At 37.9% G+C, this 27570-nt stretch overlaps 1 protein-coding gene across 1 annotated transcript; it reads right to left on the reverse strand.

Annotated features, from left to right (window-relative positions):
* Nucleotides 1–4783: 4783 nt before the first annotated feature.
* On the reverse strand, nucleotides 4784–9045 carry LOC145980798 (uncharacterized). Its single transcript, XM_083113884.1, has 3 exons — nucleotides 8711–9045; nucleotides 7336–7513; nucleotides 4784–5114 (listed from the first exon to the last, which is right to left on the reverse strand). The coding sequence occupies exons 1-3, from the start codon at nucleotides 8978–8980 to the stop codon at nucleotides 4909–4911; spliced, it is 654 nt and encodes a 217-aa protein (XP_082970010.1). The 5' UTR covers nucleotides 8981–9045; the 3' UTR covers nucleotides 4784–4908.
* Nucleotides 9046–27570: the final 18525 nt, after the last annotated feature.

A 27570-nucleotide genomic window follows, 5' to 3' on the forward strand; every position in this document is an offset into this window, starting at 1 on the left:
GTACCCCGGCACACCTGGATTGTGGGAACTGATGACTAGGAAAAGGCCTGGCAGCTATACAGATCAAGATTATGAACATTACAAAGAAATATTAATAAAATCAGATGCTCTGTACCAGAACAATGATCCCACGCAAAAAAGAGTCAAGTCTAGCAGTGGAGCAAAATACAATAATTTAATCAAGCCCATATGGTCACAGATCAAGACTGGCAGTGGAATCAAACAATACAATACTCTGCCTAAAGAATTTGTGTGGGTTGATGATGTCAGGAAACTTGTAGATAGGTTGCTGGTGATAGCTGGGGAGGAAAATGCTGGGAACCACAATTTTTACAATGAAAAGGTTGGAATTATGGACATGATAAGCACAAAATTGTCTAATTTTATAGTGAATGACCCTAAGGGGATTGGATATCTTATAAAAATTATTAATACTCTACCACCTAAATTTTGGAATGTTTCTGAGGGTCGGGGCCTTGTTAATGACATTATAAACAAGCTGCCATTTGAACTACACATTCCAGGCTATCAGTATTGTGGTCCAGGCACAAAACTGGATCATAGATTAAACAGAGGGGATCCTGGTGTTAATCCCCTAGATGCTGCTTGTAGAGACCATGACATAGCATACAACACACATACTGATCTTGACAAGAGACATGTTGCAGACAAGAAATTAGAAGAGGCTGCATTTGGTAGATTTGTAAGCAAAGATGCTTCTTTAAGTGAAAAAATAGCAGCATTGGGAACCACCATAGCTATGAGCACCAAACAAAAACTGGGGTGGGGGTTGTGAATATGTATATAATAAACCTACAATGAAGGCAAAGGGTGTTATGTATCAAATACCTTATGCAGGTCTCAAATCTCTTAAAACTATTGACAGTCTTTTAACCAAAAAGCAGCGCAAGAAAAAAAGCTCTTGTCTTGCAAAGGGACATGGTATGAAATTGTTGCTTAGCACCCCCCAATTAAAAAAATTACAGCAATCAAGAAAAAAATCACATGTAGGGGGATTCATATTTACTATCCCGGCCATCTTAGCTGCTCTCGGGGCTGTTGGGAGCTTGGCTGGGGGATCAGCTGCCATAGCAAAAACAGTAATAGATGCCAAGAAGAATAAGGCAGAATTAGATGAGCAGAAGCGCCATAACCTCGCCATGGAGAAAAAAGGCAAAGGTGTTAAGAGAGCCATGAATAAGTTTAAAAAAAACAAGAGCCGCTTACAAACCAGGATATTGAAGCTTTAATCAAGCCACTGGGCATCAAAAATTTTAGAGGTGTGTACATGTCTGATTCTTTACCGGAACAACCACTCAACAAAGAGTGTGGCATTGTTAATTTGGATGAGTACAAAAATCAGGGCACTCACTGGATTTGTTATCTTAAATATTTAAACGATGAGGCATTTGTGTTTGATTCATTTGGAGGTGTTCCACCTGAAAATTTAGTAAAATATCTAAAATCAGCTAATCTTTATTACAATAATGCCCGTGTTCAAAACTTCAAAGATGTTAATTGCGGACATTTGTGTTTATCTGTTCTCAGATATATGTCTCAAATAAATAAACCATCAATTGAAAATTTTCAAAAAGCCTTGTTTTATCTGAAACATCATGGGGGTATTCCATCTCACCAGCCAAAATTCAATATTGAAACTCAAATTGCACGATGACATAGTTTATCCCAAAACAATAGCTCTCAGAGCATTTTACGGCATGTACTTGATACCTAATATTACTCACCACAACAACACAATTGCAGTAGGGGATCAAAAAATCGTCATCACTCCAGGGCAGTATAATCTGTCCACTCTAAATGCTCAATTACCCAGAGGTATAGTGTTAAGTCAAAATTCTGTCACTCACAGAGTAGAGATTGTATCTGCTACGGAGACAGTGGATCTGGGTACTATAGGAGAGCTGTTAGGCTTTGAGAACAACACAAAACTCGAACCGGCCATCAAACACACTGCTATTAATATACCTAAATTCTTAGCCATAGAGACTCTGAATATTCACTGTAATGTGGCCGAGGGTATGATCACCAAATCAAATGGCATAGGCACTCACAAACAAACCGGCATCATTGCAACATTCAAACCTAATTCCGAATTCATGGAGCCAATCATCTACAATCCATCCCCAACATTATATTTTCCTGTGTGCCATAATAGAATAGATTACATTGAATTGATGGTCACTAATGAAAAAGAAGAATTAGTTGATTTTGCTGGAGCCACAACAACTGCAATCGTAGAGATTAACATTTAAATAAAAATACATACAATGGAAAATATTGAGAGTTATGAGCTACAATCATTCCCCCCAAACAGGAGGACATTTGCAAATTTAAATCAACCCAACACAGAGATCGAGGTGGATCTTGATGTAGGGGATGGCTTTATACACCCCCACAGAGCAGATCTATACATCAAATTTGATGTTGTAAAGCTCGATGGAACAGATTACCCGGCAAATACAAATATAAGACTGGTGGACAATTTTGTGCCGCATCTGTTCTCTGAAATTGAGATCAGAAAGCACGGCGTTGTTATAAACAGAGTGGATTATCCAGGCATTACCTCCACGGCTTTGGCCACTCTAAAATTATCCAAAACCGAGGCTTCTTACTACAAAATAGGCGGATTTGAAGCTGGTGATAAAATATTATCTAAAAACCACACAGTGCTGTTCCCCATGCGCCTTTTGCCAGGATTCTTCTCGGATTACAAAGAAATTATGTGGAAGGGTGGTTTAAGAATTACATTTAGAAGAGCTGCCAATGATAACAATGCTTTGATGAGGTACAGCACATTAAACCCTACGGGGGAAGCTTTGCCTAATACCTTACCTGATGCAGGCAAATGCATTATTCAGACTATGGAGTTAAGAATCCCGGTTGTTGAATATGAGGCCAGTTACGCTCTTAAATACAAAGCAGATATCCTAAAAAATCCACAGGTTCCTCTTCAATTTTACACATATCAATGCGTACAGAAGCCTGCCTCTGGTACTTATTATGAATTTGATGCCACAAGTTCATTCTCCAGTATACAATATGACATGCCCGATTTTGTGGTAGTACTGTTTCAGACTAGGAGACACAATAATCAGGAAAAAAATTCAAGTAGATTTGATAACTGCAACATCAAGAACATATATCTTAAAAATGGCAGAAATGAAGTCTTTCCTAGAGAAAATTACAATTTAGACATTTCCAAGGATGATTTTCTCAAATTATATGAAGCTTTTTCGGCTTTCAAAAGAGTCACTACCGGGAATACAGACCTGTACTACACACCAGATGAATTCAAGGAACGGAGACCCATGTTTGTCATCAACACTTCAAAAAGAAAACAAGTTGTGGTTAATGACAGGACAAACATTAAAATTATCTGTGAATTCCACGAGGCATTACCTGAAGACACCATATGCAGTGTCATTCTCATAGGTGAAAAATCATATATTTATGATGTGAGAAATGAGAGAGTCACAGAGCAATTCTAGAGAGTCTCTGCATATTGCATTGTCTTAGTACTAGATATGCAAGATAAGCCTGGTGTCCAATTGAACTTAAACCGGAAGTAAACCGGAAGTGGACCGGAAGTGGACCGGAAGTGGACCGGAAGTGGACCGGAAGTGGACCGGAAGTAAACCGGAAGTGAATATGCGTGGGTGGGTGTGGGTGGGTGTGGGTGGGTGTGGGTGGGTGTGGGTGTGTATGGGTGTGGGTAGCCTAGTTTTAAGTGTGGCCAAGAGGGGCATATTTTTGACAAGTTTATGGACAACAATCTCACAGAAGTGCCTTCTGTAAGTATAAACAAATCAATCTGAGGGGCACTTCTTTTCTGAAAAATTCTCTTCCTTTCTGAAAAATTCTCTTCCTTTCTGAAAAATTCCCGAGGGCATTTTTACAAAAATCTTGGATTAGGCAAGGGTTCCACACTTGAGCAAAAACTCATATGCTCATGTTAAGCAAGTTTTAAGTGTAGCAAAGCTGCTTGAGGGGATGCTCTTCCTTTCTCGTCCTGTCCGTATTGTATTTACTACTACTCACAACATATGCCGTGGGCATCTTCTGGTTCTGGAGGACAATCAAATAGATACATAAAGCGAGGGATCCTCACTAACTAGCAAAAGGATGTCCGTGTCAACACCACCGCGAAGGGTAAGTCTCCTTTCTAAATTGTCTGGCAACAAATGCGGAATTTCAAGAGGCGGCGGTAAAATAGATGAGGAATCCCGGCCTGGGCATGGGTGATGGGTGTTCTTTCTGAATTTCCCTTCATCACTTTCATCATATCATCACTCATCCTCATCATAGCGATTAGCCAAAAGAGACAGAAAATCAACGTTAAATAACAAATATCAAATAAGTAAATCAAATAAAAACACAAATCTGATCAATATATATATATAAAAAAAAAAAAGTGTTCCCCTGTGCATAGCACAACGCCATGAAGGCGTATAGGGGGTGTGGGGGTAACGCCCCACACTTTCTTGATCCGGTCGTGAGTGGGGGTGATGTGATCAGCATCACGCCCCTGACCGCCTTTACCCCCCAGGGTTTCCCCCAGGTACCCATGTTATTCGACGCTGGGTGGGCGCCGGGGCCGCTTCCACCGTTAGAAAAGTTCCCGGATTTGAACCGGCCGGGGATCGAACCCGGGACCTTGAGCATGGTAGTCAGACGCGTTACCGACTGAGCCACCATATATATATATACGTGTATGTGTAGCTGTAATAAATGATACATCCAAATAACAAATAAAGAATTCTCATTCAGTTTTTAATTCTTTATTATTCAGTTCACAAAAAATTTGTTACATGTTCATGAAGTAATTGACTGGAATTAAATGTACATTCTTCGTGCATTTTATAATGCTATTGTATTATTTCTTGTATTTCACTGGCAACCATTAACAAATGTCAAGATTTTCTTGACTCCTACTTCATCGAAAAAATTGAGAATTGAGTTTTCGTTGTCTTCGTCAAGTGAAGTTTGTTGAGTGAAAGCAATTGTCAACACAGGGACTGAAGCTCCTGTCCTACAAATCATCATGAGCATGTAGCCCTCTGGTACTATACGCGGAACTGCTATGTTGAAAGGAACTGCAAAGAATTGTGAAGGAAATTATTCTTCAATGTACAAATATAGAATTCGTGTTAGTATTCATTGATCTCTACAAAATAATCTGTGAATCCCAATAAAAAACACTAGTGTTGAAAAACACAGACAGTGGTAGCAGAAGGTACACACCAGATTTCAGTCGAAGTTTAACCTGGGTGATGTTAAAATTGTTTTGATTACAACCCTTTATCCGTATTATTTTACCTCCACTGATGTTAAATGTTGACGAAAATGTTGTGTGGATCTCCACTGTCTGTATTGCTTTAATACCTATTACTATTACCACAGATAAGGGCATATAAGCAGATATGGAACGAAGGCAGGAAACCGGTGCACTGACCTCCTGCTGAGTATCCCCATTCGCAAGAAGTTTCGTAATAATCCGCTTAGAGGCGCTGAGAGGCACCACTCGCAATCTTGCTTGCACTTATTCTGCCAGATAGAATAAGAGGTGGCGCTGCTGTATCTCAATTCTGTCGAGGTCAATAACTGACGTCACCAGACTTCTTCCAACCGTTACCTGTGCTCTTACCTTAACAAGATAAATGTGTGTAACTACATGAATGCACATTCATTTATGAACATATTACAATATTTTGAGTATTCCTTACATGAGCGTCCGCGAAAAAGTTTTTTTTTAGTTTCCGTCCTTAAGTTGGATATGTTGACATCATGTTTACATATCATAAGAAAGATGTGTTTTATGGGAGATAGAGAAAAGAGAGATGAAATAGCGCCCACGGACCACAGATTCGTCTAGAGGACATCAAAACAAACAACTTTTCTCAGTAACATTCTTCACGTTGGTGCGTCAATTCGACGCTACAGCCGTTCAAAAAAGACCGTTTTGCCGCCTGGATGCTGGCAACCCAACACAACATTTGATCGTATCTGTGACGTCTTTTCCTGCGGCGAAACAGCGCACGGTAGGGTTGCAAGGAACACACAAATTTTGTGAAAAATGACAAACTACCAACCACATTATTAGCTGTAAAACGAAGCGAGAAACGCGTCCAGTAGACCGAACATCATAGCCTACCAGCCAGAAGATCAGCAGTCATCTCAGGGGAAGGGGGAAGTGAACCAACGTTACGAGAAATGGTAAAAAACAATTTAAAATGAAGTGTCAATATCGGATTTTGTCTCAGCCTACATGTCAAATATCAACAACAATAACTTTTATTGGACTTACAGCTTACATATGGCTGTTTACGCCCAACTACATGTCAATTATATTTGCAAATCTCGTTGCAAGGTTGATATCTACAGGTTTGTGTCCAGATGCCTTGTGGTACTTTGTGCTGATAACGGAAGTATCCGAGGTCCACGTTGTTACATTACGGCTAAAACACGTACAACCACAGTAACAATCTAATGATGAATCAGTAGCGAATATACTGCCCTGTTCACAGTTGCAAACTATTACATGTGTATCCGGTGCGTAGACACAGTCGTCGGAGAGTTTGTTTTACTACTATTTATATCCCTTTATTTTCAACCATTTTTGTCACTTGCCTCATAATGCTCTGAATATACATTATATTATGTGTTGCTTACCTTTGGAATTTTGAGTTCTCTCATTTCTATTTTGTCATCTGTTCAGTGTGTCACAGACAACTAGTATCAGAAGGACGAAGTGGATAGACTAAATTGTAGATGCCAACTTGGTAACTAGATTTGCAAATACTTGACATGCAAGCTGATACAAAATTCGATATGACCACTTCCACTTGAATTCAATTTTCTTTCTAGCATTTCACGTATCGTTTGCTTACTTCCTGTTAGGTTACAGAACGTGTTTTCTCGTTTTGTTTTACGGTACATAATGTGGCTGATTGTAGCTATGTCATTTTTCACAGAATGTGTGTGTTCCTGGCAACCCTGTAACGCATCGCTTCACAACGGGATATGACGTCACAAATGCAATCAAATGTTGTGTGTGGTTGCCAGCATTCAGGCGGCAAACCGGGCTTTTTTGAACGACTGTAGCGCCGAAACGACGCTCCAACGAGAAAAATGTTACTGAAAAAAGTTGTTTGTTTTGATGTCCTCTATACGTTTCTGTGGTCCGTGGGCGCCATTAAAATGACACCCTGTATAATGACACAAACACGCTAATTTTTGTTTAATACCCAAAAGATATACTTAAGAAAAGCGTTTTTTCCATACGCCTTTTAAATATTCCAAAGATGAATAACTTACTGCCTCGATATCCAACGCATCTCAGTTCACCATTGGTCAGCAGGTTACAAGGTATAACAAAATTGTGACCATCAGCACCAAAGTGTATGTTGATGGAACTGGAATTTGTTTTATTAACGCTGAACGTGAAGCATTCCGAACATTCTGTGGCCATCAGGGGGTACCAGTCACCAGTGATCTGACAAAACAAAAGACTAATTAAAACCCCGAGTACAAAGTTAATTGGATCCTAAGCTCGAGAAAGAATATGCAAGCTTATTGGATTGATTGCGAACACTTACAAATAGTATAAAGTTATTTGAGTTCACGATGGGGCAGAACGCACCTTTCTCACAGTTCTGTGGCAACTTACCTGGTAGATATCACGAAAACAAAATTTCTATATTTCGGTTGTATTAATTTGTTGCAGCTTAAATGAAGACAAGACTTGCTATGTTCCTAATAGTAACAAAAATGCATATAACACATTTTACATCAAAAAATAGAACACCGATTTACACACCATTCTCCTGGTTGACGAAACTCTCCGATTGTAAAAATGCAAGAATATTTTAATGGGCTATCATTATTATATGATTTGTATATATTATTTGATACATGCAATCTTCTTGGGTGCAACATTTTGCAAAATTTGCTGTCTTATTGAATCAGACTGCATACTGTGTGTGAGATGTGCAGATGAAATATTACATGTTCAACATAAAAGGAACTCACAGGACCACGCAGGAATTTCTTTCTGGGGCTGGAATTTTAAAGGTGTACATTATATAGCTACATTCTAGGGAAAGGGACATAAATAAAACATGTATTTCGTAATTAATATTTGAAGGACACGGGTGTAAAACATGGTAAATAACATTTCGGTCATTCCTGAGTTCATTAAGAAAGAAGGTTATTAGAAGCTATACTCTAGATAAATTGTTTTCGTGTTGTGTTTACCAATTTCAGAAGGCTTCACTGAGACCAATGCAAATTGTATGACATGGCAATTTCGCTCGAAATGTCAATTACCATGTTTTACGCCGAAGCCCTTAATTTATAACATACGTTTTAAGAGTCGTTCAAGGGCATAAACGGTAATATGGGGCTCATTTTAATGGGGGTGGGGTGCAATTACCACTTCGATTTTTCCAGAGTCCTTTACTGAATTTATTTAAAAAGTTTAATTTCTCAAAATTTTTGGGGGCTGTATTCCCATCAGCTTCCCCCTGATGTTGTCGAGCCAATGCCAAAACAACGAATTTGCTAAATGTTACTTTTGAGATAAAAGCATTTTACATTTCAAAAAATGTTGTCATCGTTAAAATCTGTATCCAAAAATGTATAATTAACAAATCAATGAATAAGCCTATAAACATGAAACCCTACAACAAACCTGATCTATGTCAAATTCTTGCGCATATTGTGTCAAAAGCGAACAAGTAGAGTCTTCAAGCTCCTTGTTCCTCTTATAAATCTTTTCCAGTTTCCTCTTCTCGATAGAGCGTCGAAAAGCTGATTTTTCTTCAAGAGATGACCTGGGCATAGCTCCACGTTTTGAAAACTCAAAGAACTTGCTATTGGAAGCCATCTGGTGGAAGCTAAACGCAATAGCTTCGTTGACTAATAGAAGGGTAGCAATCCATAAGAATTTTCCACACTTCATTGTTCGGACAAGTGTATATCTGCTTGTGGCTAATTGTGTGAACGTGTACGTAATGAAGCGAGAGAAGAAATTGAAACAAAGTCACTGTAAGTGAACGTAATTGCAATTAAATATGGAGGGCAGAAATCAGATCATAATCAGTTGCAATATCTACTAACACAGGAAACAGTTGTGGAGGAACTATTTTTATCGTAACCCTGAACTTACAATTCTGATTCTGATTTTAGATTTATTTTCATGCCTGGATGTAGTAGATTTTTATTTGTCGTCACGAAATCCAAATCGGTTACTTTGATTTCATTTTCTTATTAACGTCGCTTTTTCCAATTTTGGCTAATCACGATGACGAGGATTAGTGGTGACATGATGAAGTTGCTGAAGGGACACTCACATAAAACAACCATGATCAGGCCGGGATTCGAACCGGACCCCTGGTGTCATAGCGCGCTGTAATAACCAGTCTGCCACGATTGTCGGCCGAGAAAACATTAGTCTCTTTCGAGTAACTGTAACTAGTTACGTTTTGAAATGAGTAACAGTAACTCATTGTTTTTTTCGTTTAACCAGTAACGAAAATAAATTACTTTATAGTTTATTGTTTTAGTCCTTTAATTGATTGATTGATTTGGTGTTTTTAGTCGACTTTAAGGCTAATCGAAACTGGACCTACGGTTTAAGTGGGTCCCGAACTACGATATGCGCTAAAATATACAGTACTGAAACTCGCGCATCTCGAACACGTGGTTGCGTTTGTCGACGGGGCATAGCTCCAGCTGCACGTGTTCGCAGTAGTGAAAAGGAAGTTGTGTTGCGCAGTTGTTGTTGGAAATGGGTCTCTCGACGGAGGAAAAAGTATTCATAGTTGAGTATTATTTCCGCTCATACGGAAGCGGTCGTGAAGGTGGACCGAGTTTGAAAAAGGTGACTGGTCTATATGCAACCCAAATGACAATCGTCCACTCCACATGCCCTAACCTAACCTAACCTAACCTTAGGTTTCCTGACAGTTATGCAACCCAAAAGGCACGATTGTTATTTGGGTTGCATATAGACCAGTCACTATATTGTAACATGTCTTATACTTTTGTTCATCTTTTCATTTCAGTACTGTATATTTTGGCGCATACTGTACTATATGCCTCCACCGGAATTAGCCCGTTGGAGTATATAAGAGAGTAAATAGGAGACCCACTCTAATTGCTCCACGTGCTTATATACCAGGAAGATAGAGTCATGGGTAAAGTACTTAGCCCATAGAGCCTTAATATTAGTAGTCTTATGGGGGAAGTGTTCCTTTCCTTCTATCTTTGAATAACTGTGCACACGACTTCCCTGTCGAGTTGGACGATCGACTTATACTCTATCCCCGGTATATATGGAGCAAGGTCGCGAATATCGTCAGAGATGGGGGGAAATCGAGTGGCAAGAGCGATGCATTACACACTGCTCAAAGGCTGGTAACTGCAGTCGCTTTTCCCCTCCACGCAATCCCGTTTCCTCTCGCATGTTCATTGGTGGAGCCATCTCGTGTCATTATTTGCAGAAAGACTTGTTCTCGCTCACTTTTGCTCAAAGAATCCAGGGGTAGAGTATAGAGCTTACGTGAGTGGTAGGCAAGGTACGTGCGTCGGTTGCACCCTACCGTCTAATAAGGTCCCGTGTCTGCCTAGACAGTCCCTTTTTTGAGACTCTGCCCCGATTTTTTTTAACGTAAGACGGGAAGTCAAAGTGTACCTTTTTTGTGAAAATTACTCATTGGCATCTGCAACAGTACACGTTCTCTACTATGACTGTTAGGTATGTCATTGTCGGGTAGAAAATATTTTACATTTCTATGTCAATAATATGCCATAATTCAATTTTCTTAAAATATTCGAGTTTCTGCTCTGTTTACTTGCAAATAATGCCCCTTCTGAACGTTGTTTCTCCTGCATGAATGGTTTGCGGATAAGTGAGAACACTGTGACACTGATAAGTGACACTGGCCGCGGTGACTCAGTAGTCCGTGCTTGGCCACGGGAGAGGCAGGTCGAAGCTAAGCAGTCGTGCGGGCGTAGATAACGTGTGACGCGGAAAACCGAGTGCGAGTGTTGAGCCAAGTGGAAAATAGGACTCTGATCGGTAATAGTATTTGACAATAGTTAATAAGAACAAAAAGGATAGAAATGGAACGTGAAAATACCATTTTGATAAATTTCGCATATGGAGCAGCAAAACCCAGTGCAATGGACGTGCATGAGTTCATTTACAGTAAGTTTAAACTCAGTATTGATGAAATTTTAGCAATACAAATACCGACAACTGCGCGAGGTGTTTATTTGAAATTAGTGCGACAACGTACTATGTTAAAATTGCTAGAACAGTACCCAGGTGAATTATAATTTAAGTATGATAATGGGAACGTAGTGAAAGTAAAAATTAGCGACGCAAGTCGAACAGTGAAATACGTACGTGTATTTAATTTACCTATGGAAGTTGAATTAAGACAAGTGCACGGGAAATTCGGTGAATATGGAACAGTGGATGAAGTGACAGAAGAAATGTGGAGTGAAAAGTTTCGTTACCCCGTGCCCAGTGGCGTACGTACGGTAAAAATGTCATTAAAGAAGCCAATACCATCATTTGTAACTATTGGCAAATATAAGGCACACGTGATATATACGGGACAAACTCCAACGTGTGAGTTCTGTGGTTCGGACGAACATTTAAGATACAGTTGTAACCAGCGGCAAATGACTACCCTACGGGTCCCACCGAAAGTCAAGGCAACCTACAGTAAGGCAGCTTTGCCCAGTGAGACCGACATAGTAAGCTCAGAGGGTTTAGCTAGTGCATCAAATCAGAAGAAAAATGAGGTTACCTCACAAATGAAGCCAACCAGTAATAATGAGATGGGAAAACAAATAGGAAGAACACAAGAGGAGGGAGCAAATAAAAAAACGTCAGAACCTCAAGATAAAAAACACTCGAAGGAAGAAAAAGAATCAAGAGAATCAATGAAGAGTGAGAAGAAAAAGGAAGAATTCATGGACACATCCCTCCCCCCACTACCTTATCACCAGAGGAAACTGCATCCGCCACTAAATCACTGAGTGACAAACAAGAATCAGAAGAAGACAGTGATCTCATTTCCACTTGTGGGAGTGAGAATAGTAATCAAATGAAGGTAAGTGAAACTAAGCTTAAACGAAAAACAAAAACAAAAAACTCTATAGCAAAACGGCGTTCTACCAGACGATTAGGAAATAACTTTTCAAATAGTGCTCCAATTATTGGATTAAATTCTCCAGTAGTGAAGATGGGGACTGGTAATCGAAGTAAAGAAAGCGAAAAGGCAGCTCAAGAACATAGTACTTAGAGTAATTTATTTATATGGAAAATATGTATTATACAAAAGTGTGGATTATTTTAATACTATTAATAGTATTATATAGGAATATGGAAACATCAGTAATACGAGTTGCAAATATAAATATAAATAATATACAAAATGAAACAAAGTTAAAATCACTACGTAGTTTCTTGCATCAAAAAAGTATAGATGTTGCGATGTTGCAAGAAGTAGGCCGAAATTCGCTAGAATGTAATCAAAATTACATAGAATATAATAATTTTAATTCAAGTGGTACAGGAACTGCAATTTTAGTTCGAAAAGGACTATCATTTATCCAAGTACAAAAAGAATCCAGTGGAAGACTAATCATGGGGAAATTGGGAACCTTGACATTAATTAACGTTTATGCCCCGTCGGGATCAAGATACCGGAACGAAAGAAGTAATTTTTATACATATACAGTACCACAATACATTGCAGGTAGTGCAGGTTCAATGTATTTAGCAGGAGATTTTAATTGCGTATTATGTAATGTGGATCAAACACCGGGTTATAATTTTTCAAATGCTTTGCAAAAATTGGTGCACAACTTGCAGTTAAAGGACGTGTGGCAAGAAAAAAGAGGCAATGAACTCGGATACACATACGTCACTGCAACTAGTGCCTCGAGAATAGATAGGGGATATGTTTCAAGTGAACTAAAATTAAACATTACCTCTGTTCATATGGAACCGGTGATTTTTAGTGATCACCATGCTGTAATTACAACAATGAAATCACCGGTAAGGTTAACTAGAATAGGGAGGGGAACTTGGAAAATGAATACATCACATTTAATTGAAGAAGATTTTAGATTTGGCTTTGACAAACAGTGGGAAAAATGGACTAAGAGATCGTTATATGAACAAAATATTAATAGATGGTGGACAGAAATTTTTAAGCCAAATTTCCAAAGATATTGTAAACAATACTCCTGGGAAAAACAACACGAATGGTATAATAAATTTAATTTCCATTATGCAGTATTACACGACCTATATAAGAAAAAGAACAATGACCGTGACACGCAAACGAAAATTAAAAAAGTAAAAGCACAACTACTGCGCCTACAGGCAACAAAAGTAGAAGGAATACGTATACACAGTGCGCTCCCCAATATAGATATTGAAGAAGAAATAAATTTAGTTCACGTAACAAATATATATCAGCGACAAAAACAGAGTCTGATAACAGAAATGCAGGATAATCATGGAGTAGGCCATAATGAGGGGAACCAAATACAACAAATAGTGTATAAATATTTGGAAAATAAATATTCAAACGCATATCAAAATAATGAGAAGGCTAGTCAATGTTTAGACAAATACGTACCAATCCTGAAATCAGAAGAAATGGTTGGATTAAACCAACCATACACAAATGAAGAAGTGTATAAAGCAATAGTACAGGGGATACGGGGAACAGCACCTGGGGAAGATGGAATAGCGACTACTGCATATAAAGTTTTATGGCCAACAATGGGTAATACTTTAACAAAATGGGTTAATACAGTATTAAACAAAAATAATTTAGTAAATTATGAGACAACAGGAATAATAATTTTAATACCAAAAAATAGTCAACCCAAGGAGATGAAAGATTACAGACCAATAACTTTATTTAACACAGACTATAAAATACTGACTAGATGTGTAGCAAATCGATTAAAGTTGATTTTGACAAAACTGGCTACACCATATCAATATGGAGTAGTTGGAGAAAAAAAAATATACCATTTATTGACACTATTACGAGATGAAATAATAAAATCTCAAGACTCCCAACAAAATAAATACCTCGTAGCGATTGATTATTCACAGGCATTTGATAGAGTGGGACATAGTTTTTTGTTAAAAACAATACAAAAGATGGGTATTCATGGACAAATGTATGAAAATATTAAAACATTAGTGACAAATATAAGCTTAAAGGCAAAAATCAATGGGTTTTTAACTAATAAATGCATAGTCAAAAGAGGACTTCCGCAAGGAAGCTCATTAAGCTTCCCCCTTTTTGTAATGGCCTTGGCACCTTTCCTTCAACACTGTCGCACGACCGTAAATAATAACATTACAGGAACAGAATTTACGATTGGAGCTTATATCGACGATGTCACAGTCATATGTCAAAATCAGGCAGCGATTAAGAACTTAATGGAATGTATACGACAATATGAAATAGAATCTGGTGCCTTAGTGAATAAGACTAAAACGTGTTACTTAACATTAGGAAAACAACACGAACAGCCACCTGTCGTGACGTTTAAAAAAGTGGATCAAGTTAAAATCCTAGGAGTGTTTTTTACAAATGACACTATAAAAAGCATAAAACTTAGTTATGATAATATATATCAGAATATTAATTATACCATACATAAATTTATACAACGACCCTTCACTTTATGTACGCGAGTCAAAATAGCAAATGTATATATCTTATCAAAACTGTGGTATGGAGCCCAAATTTGGCCATGTGATAATCGTAACTTAGCACGAATAAAGAAAAGTTTAAACCGGTTCCTTTGGGCAGGAAAAGTTTTCCGTGTGAATCAGCAGACACTTAGCTTACAAAAACAGCAAGGAGGAATGAGTTTGGTGGACGTTGGTAAAAAAACAAAAGCTTTGTTTAATCATCGATATTTTTCAATGATTCAATCTAAAGAAAATGTCGAGGACATTCCAGGGTATACATATATAAGAGATATTCCATTAGAAGCACCAGTGAATGAGATCAAAATTCCCACTTCTCAAAAAGTATATCGAGAAGCTATAATGGAATATTTATATGGACTTATAAAGAAAATAGACTATAATCAGCTAACAGTGAAAGATTTGTATAATCAATACCTTACTCAAAATATGGATACGCTGCACATAGTGAAGAAACACCCACAATATAATTGGAACAGAATTTTTACCAATATCTCGGCAAAACACTTATCCAATAGACAATGCAGTCAATGGTACCAAGTTGTTCACGAACTAATTGATAATAAAGCAAAACGACATCGGTTGGGGTTTAGTTCAGACCCTAATTGTGAGCAGTGTTTATTAGAAGATACAATAGCACACAGGATGACGTACTGTGGAAAGGCAAAACAAGACTGGCCGGTCCTCCAAAAAATGATAGCACATATAAGTCGATCATCAGTTCAGTGTATTACTCCGAAAGTAATAATTTTTCCGGAATTTAATTTTTTCCCTGCTACAAAGCATCGAGCGATACAGTGGATTATAGGTACGTACATGATATATATTTTTTTCAATGGACAAACAGGAAACAATATGAGGGACTATTACCGAAGTGAATATGGGAAAATTTTACCTAGTAAAAAAAAATGTTATATGCCAACTATATTCAACACACACTGTATGACTCAACAATAATGTAACATTTGTGAATGTAACCACAAATGACGTATGGTTAAACCTTGTTAAAAAGTAGTAGAATGTAATAGTTATATTGTAAATAAATAAAAAAAAAAAGTCGGTAACGCGTCTGACTACCATGCTCAAGGTCCCGGGTTCGATCCCCGGCCGGTTCAAATACGGGAACTTTTCTAACGTTGGAAGCGGTCCCGGCGCCCACCCAGCGTCGAATAACATGGGTACCTGGGGGAAACCCTGGGGGGTAAAGGCGGTCAGGGGCGTGATGCTGATCACATAACCCCTACTCACGACCGGATCAAGAAAGTGTGGGGCGTTACCCCCACACCCCCTATACGCCTTCATAGCGTGGTGCTAAGCACAGGGGAACACTTTTTTAAGTGAGAACAACGCTCTTTCAGTATAGTCTTTGAAAGCTATGTTGATTAAGAAGGTGAACTTCAATCAGACGTATGTAAACTTTTACAAAATGTTATTTGAAAAGAAGGATGTATTGAAGAAGATCCATTCATCGGAAAATATGAATGAATGGCTTCTAATTCTAAAGAACTGCTTGGTGAGGTGCATTACATGTCATACAATATAACTATCTGTGTGTGTGTCTCTCTCTCTACATACATACATATATACCCATATATTCTATATAGGCCTGCAGAGCATTCCCTGACATTCGCTACGAGACTCGGCGGCAAGCGGCCCGACGTCAGAGCTTGTCTTTCCCGGTGAACGGGGTCCGCGACAGTCGGTAGAGTCGGCTTTAAAATTACAGTTTTCATATTGTGTACTAACCTTGACTACAGAAGGTGTTGAAAATGATGTCCCTCTCCTGCAACGCTCTTTAATTAGAAGAAGGTGACTTGGTTCTTGTCAGGAATCACAAGTTAAGTTCCCGAAAGAATAGGACTATCGCCAAATTGTTTGAGGTATACATTGGCCCCTATGTCGCCTCGGATGTTCGAAGCAACACTGCCCTGCTGTTGAACCCGACGACCAAGAACCCAGTCGACCGAGTGAATTTTGACAACCTTCGTCTCTTCAGGTGTTCCCCCGAACGGAGAAGACAAATAGTGAATGAAGAAAAGACTTAGTGATTGAAGAGTAAAAGAGATATAGACTCTCGTTTTCCAAAAAATTTTCTGAAAATTTAAACTTTTTAATTTTCCTCAAAATTTTTGCCCGAGAGAGGGGCATATGTAACGACCCCGCGTGGTGATCACATGTAGCTATCCTGCGTGATAGCCATATTCTTTAATATATAATTATTAATGCTGGAGAAATGCCCTGCGAGGCTTACGCTTTTGATTTATATTTTATCTAATTTTGAGTGCATTGTTGTTAAGCATGAAACATATATTGTTGTGGCACACGAGTTTTGGTTAAAGAAAGCATGCTAAATACCCTGCGTGGTTTACGCATTCAGTTATCTTTTGTGCAGTAATTGTTGTTTAATTTGTAACTTGCATTGTCGAATCTTTTTATCTTGTAATTTCTTTAATGTAAAGTGTTCAGTTTAGCACACAAGTGTTAAGTTTATATCGCCACATGCTAGTGGTTTTTACAATGCTAAACTTGATATTTTATAACGCACGAGTTGCATCTCGTGAATTGAAGGGAGTTTGCAACGCTGCAGCCGGCTTAGTTCCGATCTTCTCCACCCGCCTCAGTGCTGCCACCAAACAGTATATAAACAAAGCAGCGAGGCCCGGAGCTCAGTCGACTGCCAGATGCCGACTGCGAAAGACCTGGTTCCCAGATCTAGTCTGGATGTTCCCCCTACCGGGATCCAATAGCTTCCTTGAGAAGGAAGGAGGAGGATAAGAAAAGCAGTTTTCCTACCTACCTGGTCTGCTCCATAAGAGCTTGGTGTGCTAACCTTGGGTCGTGGCGGCCCAAGCCCAAGTCTCCTGGGTGCTTCCAGACCTTCCCTTTGTACCTTGCCGTCTCTTGCTACTGACTGGACTTACCAAGGGACCGAACCGTTCCTTTGTCGTAGCTGGATTGACTTTGCGGCGTTCTTTCACGCCAACACCTTTGTGAAACCGCGGGCCCCTTGGCCCGTCCCTCGCTATTGACGCTTTCGCATGTTGTCCCCAAACGGCGTGGCACGTGACGGCTACCCAGGTTCCTATTGGTTACCTGTACTAGTTGGTTCCCCCCTAAATTAGATAAGAATACTAATACTGCCCAGGTACCTCACTGAGGAGGATTTAAGAGCGTATGTGCTAAACTGGTTATTTACATGCGTGTATAAATATAAATAAACTTTTACAAGTTGACCTTTGACCTTTCCATACTAAACCCCGCAAGCCCTGAGATACTTTGAGTCCATGTCTTCGGCTGGCTACAAGCTAGCATATATGGGTACACTTTTGCACCGCTCCGTGGTGTAGTGTGCAGTGCTCCGGCGCGCGAACGTTGCAACTCACAATCAGTATAATCCTCCTTGTAGCTTGTGTTCCGTGCTGCCCTTATGTGTCTGTTTTGAGTGCAAGAGTTTGTTCTGAGGACACTTTATGCTCAGATAGGATGGACTGAACCTACTATAGAAATCTGGAATCCGATAAACTGTGCAATGAGGTACCACGTGTATCGAACCTGGGAATCCCTTGATTACAATGTAAACACTACGTCACTGCAATGAACACGCCTACTACAGAAGTTTTTTTTTCAATTGTTTGATTTGATTTTTGATTTGATTTAGTTTATTTTACTTTGCGTTTTGTGCCTCTTGGCTAATTTGCGAAGATGGGGATGAGTGATGAAATTGATGAATGGACATTCACAAACAAACAAGCCCGACCGGGATTCCAACCCGGGACCCTTGGCGTCGCAGCGCGATGTGCTAACCACTCGGCCACAGTGTCGGGCTTTTTTCAATTGTTGAGACCCAAGGTTCGAATCCCTGCCTGTGCATGGGGGTTCTTTGCCAGTGTCCGTTAATCAGTTTCATCATCTCACCACTCTTACTCATCTTCGCGATTAGTCAAACGTGGCAAAAAGTGAAGTAAAATAAACCAAATCACTCAGTGAAGTGTTGAGGACAAAATGGAGAAGTTTTGTAGATTCCTTACTATTGAAATAGGGACACGGGTCTGCGAAAGAAACTTTTTGACTTTCCTTTTCTTACTATTTATCACTTTCTACCACTCTAACTTTACCCCTGTCTTCCTTTCTGCACTTATCTCCGGCCTTTTCCCTTCTTTTACTATTTACCTCTTTCTACCTTTCAGTCTCCAAGTCTCCTTTTGTTTTGTCTCCTTGTTAATATTATTTATCTTTCCTTTGTCTTCATTTCTCCATTTACCTGTCTCTCCAGTCTTGTATTTCTATCTTCTACTCCCTTTCACTTACTTTTTACCTATTTCTACCATTACTTTAGTCTTATATTTTCTTTTTCTCTCCCTGTTTTGCTATGTATCTCTTTTTACCACGCTTTTGTTTTCTCTGTCTTCACTTATATTCACTTTTCTGCACTTATCTCCGTCCTTTTCCCTTCTTTTACTATTTACTTCTTTATTTATCTTTGTCTCCAGTCTTTTATCTCTCCCTTTTACTTACTATTCATTTAGTCTCATATGTTCTTTTCTTCTTCCTGTTTCACTATTTATCTCTTGTTACCACTCTTTTCTCTTCTTTGTCTTCATTTCTCCATTTATCTCAATCTGATGAAATTGATGAATGGACACTCACAAACACCCATGCTCAGGTTGGGATTCGAAACCGGGACCCCTGGCACTAGTGGTTTGTAATTCACTGCAAATGCTATTAATGTTATAGATTTCTATCTAACTACCGAATTGAAAAATAATGTCTATGTGTTTTACTCTTGGTACTTTTCGTTTTAGGAACCCGAAACATTCGGTAACAAGATTCAATATCGAGCGGAATACACTGAATTAATCAACTTATATATTGTATTTCTATATTAACACATCTACAAATTGTGTAGGTTTTCATGTCGTCAACCTGTTAATACACGCAATCAAGTTCTGTCATATTATCCAGGATTCCCTCCTCTTCATAGAACCTTCTGATGACAACCATGTCTTCGTTTGTTAATTGATATCCTCCTTTGGTAAGGACGCATGTTGTAATCTCGCTGTACTCACTTCCTGAAGTGCGTTGGCAAATTTTGCAATCATGTAATTCCCTGCAACAGCTATTGGTACCGAGACTACTACATCATCTGTAATCAAGGAATGGGTAATTAAGATAATGAATGGCATTTTGCAGACACAAATAAGAGAGTTACTCCGCTGCTTTAAATTAATGTATACTGCTAAACCACAACATGTAGGCTACAGTCAACTGTAACAGTACTTCTCCAAACTTCCCAAAATGTGCCCTTCATGACTAAATCTTAACGTGTACAGTCAACAGCAAAACTATTTCTCTAAACCTCTCCGAATGTGTGCATTATTGCTAAAGCAAAACATGTACAGTCAGAAGCAAAAGTACTTCTCTAAACCCCTCCGAATGTGTACATTATTGCTAAACCAAAACATGTACAGTCAGCAGCAACATTACTTCTCTAAACGCATCCGAATAAGTACTTTATTGCTAAACCACATGTATATTTAACAGAAAGAGTACTTCAATCACAAAGTAATGGGTTATTAACGAAATTGTATTGTCCTCCTATTCACTTTCTGGCAGGGGCGCCGACTTGTCAAAATTATTGGGGGGGGGGGAGTTTATCACTGAAATAAATTAATGAATGACTCACTCACTCCCTTTTTTAAGTTTTGGCCTGAGTGTTCGGAATCTCATAAAAGCCTACGAATTCCTCAAAAATATCAAAATTTTCATTTACAGTTCGAATGCAAAATTTCAATTGTTCACGGATGGAAATGTCACAAGTTTCGTCAACCATAAGAGCAAAATATTCCTGACTTTAATATCTGCTACCACGGAGCGCAAAACAGATCTCCCTAATATATCAATGATCTCGTTCTGAATGTCATGTGAGAGCCATTTGTAGCCCGAACGTCCCATCCACTCTCCTAGTTCATGCACATTTTCTTTTGAAACTCTTTTTAATAAAAATGTTAAAATACTCATAATTATATACTTAGTGTATAGTAATAAGTCATGCGTTTTGGTGTCTCTGGACATAGTCCCCCCCAAAGTTTATGGTTTAGCTGTCTCAGCCCCCCAAAGTTGATGGTCTGGAACATTTCAAATGTGTATTTAAAGTGAAGTTCATGTGGCACAATTCAGAGTAAATTTTACAAGAGAATCAAAATAATACTTGTACATTATATTTTCTTAAGCAAAATTATTTTGGGGCTCTGCCCCCATGGAGTCGGCGCCTATGCTTTGTACGAACAGTAAATTGGGTGTCTTATATGATTTTCAAATAACACTTCCCAGAGCTGCTGTCAGCCATTGTGAATTGAAATAATACACAAAACATGATTCAAGACAATACTCACATGTTTCACCAAGCACACATGTGTATCTTTCTTGGTGTGTCATGTTGCAAGCAGTGATGTGCCGTAGACTATAAGTTTACGTCTACATGCGTTGTCTACACGTAATCTACGCGTAGATTACATTGGGTTGTAGTTTACATAGACTACGTAGACAATCTAAAGTGCATTAAAATTAATTTTCAAGGGTTTCATGAAAGGAAAGTGACATTTTCAACTATATTGGTTCCTAACGAAATGAAAAGAATCATATTTACAACACAATTTCTCTTCTCTTTTATCAACAACTATGGAAGAAGATAAATAGTATGCAAAAAACAACAACAGATGGCAGTTGTGAGGCAAGAGTGGTCTTTTCCCCATAAAACACTAGAATATTTCCTATATTAGGTTTCTTCCTAGGTGAGAAATTGTTCGAATTTGGAAGAAAGAGTATGAAAAGTTTTCTTCACACATCAGCAACTGATACGCAGTATAATTTCCTTGTAATTCCACGGCGCCCTTTGCTAATTTATCACCTTTCGCCATGTTGTTTACATAGATTACCTAATCTACGTGTATAAAATAGTCTACGTGTAGAATGTAGACTATCGTTGTTTACGCGTAGACGCACATCACTGGTTGCAAGGCATCACTAACGTCTGGCCCATAGACTGAAGAGTTAAGTTAAACGATGTACTGGAATTTCCATTTCCAAAGGATAAGGTATAGCACAATATAGAAGAGGAAGAACCTATTTGAAGTTCCCAATTTCCAGATACATGCTGTAATACAAAAGTATACTGTTTTGTGTTATTTTTTGTAATTGAAAAGACAAGTAATAATAGAATAGGAAATATAGAATCTGGTAGGAAGGAAAACATCAGTCAAGCAGTGAATAAAAATAAACAAATGAACATAAAAATGAAATAACGTTGTTTCAAAGGACCCTTTACCAGTTAAGAGTGAATCATAAAAAAATTTTTATATAATACCAGGCTTACGAATTCACGTATTCTTGCTCTTCATATGTTTTTAATGTTAGTACAATTTTAGAAACATTCGAATGAATATATGAAACATACCTCTGGAAATCCAAGTGAGCTAAAACCCTGACATCTGTCGGTGACCAGCGAATCGTATATTGCTTCAACAGACTGGTCTTGTCCCGATTCCCTGTTCAACACTTTTAGGCGTTCCTCTTGTTCAGTGTGGCGTAGCTTTTTCTTTGGAAGGGGAGAGAACTGTTCGCTTATTTGTAAAAGTAGGAAGGCGATCAAAACCATACAAGCCAAGGTCTTCATGCAGCTTACCAAGAAATTCAAAACTGGAAAATTTTTCATTGATATTGTACGATTAGCAGACATTGTAGTACATGCGATCGTGGTCATTTTGCTTCAGCAGCATAGTTGTCGTTCTGTATCTAAACTAGAGCTGCTTCCTATTGGCAAGATAATACGGATTTGTCGTAACAGACTAATTAGATTGCCTTATCTTCTGAATGACAATAACTTACAAACTTGATTAATTTACTGTTGACAACATTTATACATTCCCTCTGTTAAGCAGATACATTACTTTTAAAATTAATTATATATACGTATAATTTGAAATTAATTGTACTGATACCTTGGAGACGGCTACCCCTCTCTCTCTCTCTCTCTCTCTCTCTCTAGGGTCTCCCCGATGGCGCAGTGGTAGCGTTGTCGCCTTGTAATCAAAGTGTCCCGGGTTCGATACCCGTTGGAGGCGGATTGTGGTTCGGATCCTACTTTAAACTGTAGGTCCAGTCCCGATTAGCCTTACTGTGCATAAAGTGGACTTAAAACACAAAATCAACAAACCAATCTCTCTCTCTTTATATATATATATATACACACACACACACATCAAGACCTTTCAGATTCACATTTCACAGAGGGAAATATGAATGTACGCACGCACGTACACACACACACACACACACACGTTTCTTGTTGCTGTTTGAACGGTGGGAATTCTGTCGTCTTGCACCCAAGGGGCCCGGATTCGAATCCATGTTGAAGCACATTTTTATACAGAGTTAGAACAGGTCTTTGATAAATTTTCTCAGTATGATATGAAAATTCTGTTAGGTGACTGTAATGCACAAATTGGCAAAGAAGAGACATTTAAACCCACAATTGGTAAAGAAAGTCTTCATGAATTAAGTAATGATAATGGTATAAGATTGATTACTTTTGCAACCTCAAAGAATTTAATTGTGAAAAGTACCACTTTTAAACATAAAGATATCCATAAATATACCTGGTCTTCTCCAGATGGTAAAACTCATAATCAGATAGATCATATTCTCATTGATAAGAGAAGGCATACTAGTATAATTGAAGTTCGTACACATAGAGGTGCTGACTGTGCCAGTGACCATTATTTAGTAATTGCTAAATTAAGAGAAAGACTCTAAGTGATAAATCATAAGCAACAAAATCTAAAAGTTCTAAAATTTGATACAGGAAAGTTTACTGATGAAAGAATTAAGAAAGATTACCAAATTAAACTGTCAAATAGATTTGATGTTTTGCAGGATTTAAATGATGATGAAAATATAAATGAAACAGACGTAAATAAGAATTGGGAGCACATACGTAATGCAATAGAATCAGCAGCTAAAGAAAGTATAGGATACGATAAGCCGAGAAAAAGTAAGCCATGGTTTGATAATGAATGTCATAATCTAATAGAAATAAGAAATCAGGCTAGACTTAGGTGGTTAAATAACTCTGATGATACAAATCTAAACAATTATAATAGAATAAAGCGAGAAGTTAACCGCACGTTTAGAAGTAAAAGAAGAGATTACTTGAAAAGCAAAATTAACGAAATTGAAACAAACAGCAAAAATAAAAATATCAGAGATTTATATAAAGGTGTAAATGAGTTTATAAAGGGGTGGCAACCTAAAGTAAACTTGATAAAAGATAAAGACGGTGATTTTCTAGCTGACCCAAGTGATATTCTAAATAGATGGAAGAACTACTTTAATGACCTTTTAAATGTCCATGTAGGAGATAAATCAGAAGTGAATGAAGTACACACAGCAGAACCTTTAGTTCCAGAACCTAACTTGACTGAAGTTAAAGATGCTATTAAAAGGCTAAAGAATAACAAAGCACCTGGCATTGATTTAATACCAGCTGAGTTAATTAAATATGGTGGAAATTCATTAATATGTCAAATTCATAAATTAATTTGTTTAATATGGAATAAAGAAGAAATCCCTCAACAGTGGAAAGAATCCATAATTGTTCCTGTGTTTAAGAAAGGTGATAAAATGAACTGCAATAATTACCGTGGAATTTCTCTACTCTCAACAACATATAAAATATTATCTAACATTCTTTTAACAAGACTAACCCCATATGCTAATGAAATTAAAGGTGATTATCAATGTGGATTTAAACGTAACAGATCAACTACTGATCAAATTTTTCACATCAGACAGACACTTGAAAAAAAGTGGGAATATAATCAAAATGTCCATCAGCTATTCATTGATTTTAAAAAAGCATATGATTCAGTCAAAAGAGATAAACTATATAATATATTAGTAGAGTTTGGAATACCTAAGAAGCTTGTTAGTATGATAAAAGTATGCACCAGTGAAACAGAAAGTAAAATTCGTGTGGGTATTAATATGTCTGAAAAATTTACAATTCATGATGGGTTAAAACAAGGAGATGCATTATCTCCATTGCTCTTTAATTGTGCCTTAGAATATGCTGTTGGAAGGTAAAAGAAACTAAAGAAGGACTAAAATTAAATGGTGTGACTCAGTTGTTAGCATATGCAGATGATGTAGACTTACTGGGGGATGATGTGAATACAATTAAGAATAATGCTAAAATATTTTTCAAAACTGCTAAAGAGATAGGTTTGGAAGTTAACAAAGAGAAAACTAAATATATGCTTACAGGCCGAAACCAAGTGTTAGGTAATAATCAAAATCTAATTATTGATAGCAACTCGTTTGAACCAGTTTCCAAATTCAAATACTTAGGAGTAATATTAACAAATGAAAATTATATTAAAGAGGAAATAAAAAGTAGGCTTAATTCAGGAAATGCATGTTACTTCTCTCTTCATAAAATTTTGTCTTCTCGTTTAATATCTAAGAAACTAAAAGTTAAAATATACAAAACAGTAATTTTGCCTGTAGTATTATATGGATGTGAAACTTGGTCCCTTACATTGAAAGAGGAACATAAATTGAGAGTATTTGAAAATAAGATCCTTAGGAAAATCTTTGGACCTAAAAGGGATGAGGAGACCGGTGAGTGGAGAAGGTTACATAATTTAGAACTACATAATTTGTATTCATGTCCAGATATTATTAGAATAATTAAATCAAGAAGACTTAGGTGGGCAGGTCATGTGGCACGAATGGGAGAGGAAAGAGGAGTTTACAGGATTCTTGTTGGGAAACCTGATGGTAAGAGACCTGTAGGAAGGCCTAGACGAAGATGGAGGGACAACGTTGAGATGGACCTAAGGGAAATCGGTAGGGATGGAAAAGAGTATATACATCTTGCTCAAGATAGGGAAAGATGGAAGGCCTGTGTTGCTGCAGCCATGAACCTTCGGGTTTAAGAAGGCTAGAGAGTTAGTTAGTTAGTTAGTTGAAGCACATTGATTCGAATTCCATTTTAAAAAACAGTAAGTCCAGTTCCGCTTTACCTGTCTGAGAATAAAGTGGAGAATACACGAACTTTTACATTTGCTGCACGAAACATTAGGAATTTCACAGTTGAAATAATTGTGAATGTATATGTATAACTGTGAATGCATATTTAATATGCAATATTTATTTAATTTCAGTTTCACTTGCGTAATGTCCCAGAAAAAAGTCAAATCAAAGAGAATGTTAGCTTTCGCATTGTGTCTGCTAGGTAGGTGGCCTACTGGGTTAGAGGGTTTAAACCTCATCGTGCGAATGAATGTTCCTCGTAAACGTTCATCAATTTTCTCATAGCACCCTCTTCGTTGATTAGCCAAAAGTGGCATAAAAGCGACGCTGGATAACAAAAATACGAAATACATACTTTTCTCATCTTTATTTCAGGAGTTGACAAATAAAGTATGTTAGAAATCAAGATGGAACAAGACATAATCAGGCAGATCAGAAGTTACCAATTAATTTTATACAGTATTAAGGTGAAATCAATGCTTCACTTATTTCTTGATTCTTATATTTACGAATTGTCACTTCAAAGGTACAATGGTGCAACTTGGTAAAAAAAAGAAGAAGAAAAACCTGACTGTTTAAATGACCTTGCCGAGACAGTATGTGACTGAGGACGTTTGCAAACAACTCTGAATGCCATTGGTTGTTTGACAGGAGTGGGCACGGGTGGGCAAGTGCCGACCCAAAAATTCCTGTGCCCACCCGACTGCCCACCCAATCAAATTCGATAAGTACATATACTTGGCGATATATCCATGATTCAATAAAGAAGTGTATTCTGGTGTTCGTAACATGTATATTTTACTTGTGAATATTATCTATGCTGAAGTGTTCACATATTATCAACCCATAAAAAGCCAATTTTGTCATTAGAAAGTGAAAGTAATTACTAGAGCTATTGAAACAAAAACTGTGATCAAATTAATACTTCCATGATTAAGAGCAGCTAGTAGGCTTAGGAGGCTCAAAATTATGCAGGGTATGATCAAGATTAGATCAGAATTTAGGGTGAGCTTGAGGACTACAGCTCCGGGTCTCCACATACGTATATAAATCCCGACCTGGGTATGGTTAAAATAATCTCTAAATAAACAAATAGAAACATCATCTTAGGGTTACTTCCTCCAGAACACAATAAATTATTTCGACTTTTTAATTATTATTAGAATAATTTAATCAAGAAGACTTAGATGGGCAGGCCATGTGACGGGAATGGCAGACGAATGAATAGTTTACAGGATTCTTGTTGGCAAACCTGATGGTAAGAGACCAGTAGGAAAGCCAATACAAGGATGGATGGATAACGTTGAGATGGACCTAAAAGAAATCGGTAAGGATGGGAAAGATTAGATTGATCTTGCCCCGGATAGGGACAGATGGAAGGCTTGTGTTGCTGCAGCCATAAACCTTCGGGTTTATGTATGCTAGAGTATAATAAAAAAATAATGTAAAGTACTCCCCTGTGCTTTGTACCACGCCATGAAGGCGTGTAGGACGTGTGGAGTTAGGGTCCCTCATACTTGCTTGATCTCGGCCGAAGCTGGGGTTGATGTGATCAGAGTATAATATAGTTTTAATTAGCTCTGCACTGAAATCCCAGAAGTGTCCCTTTGTTTATTACATTACAATTTTTATATACCTGTCATCTTCAAATGCGAAGATGCGAAATATCAACTTTATATCACTACAATACCTAAGTA

The sequence above is a fragment of the Lepisma saccharinum genome, chromosome 28 (assembly GCF_977018435.1).
Source record: "Lepisma saccharinum chromosome 28, izLepSacc3.1, whole genome shotgun sequence".
NCBI classification, from domain to species: Eukaryota; Metazoa; Arthropoda; class Insecta; order Zygentoma; family Lepismatidae; genus Lepisma; species Lepisma saccharinum.

Coding starts and splice junctions, on each gene's coding strand:
- LOC145980798 (XM_083113884.1), bottom strand. CDS start 8,980: ATGAAGTGTGGAAAATTCTTATGGATTGCTACCCTTCTATTAGTCAAC. Junction 7,514..8,710: donor AAGAATTTGACATAGATCAG/GTTTGTTGTAGG, acceptor TTGTTTTGTCAG/ATCACTGGTGACTGGTACCC. Junction 5,115..7,335: donor ATGCGTTGGATATCGAGGCA/GTAAGTTATTCA, acceptor AATTCTTTGCAG/TTCCTTTCAACATAGCAGTT.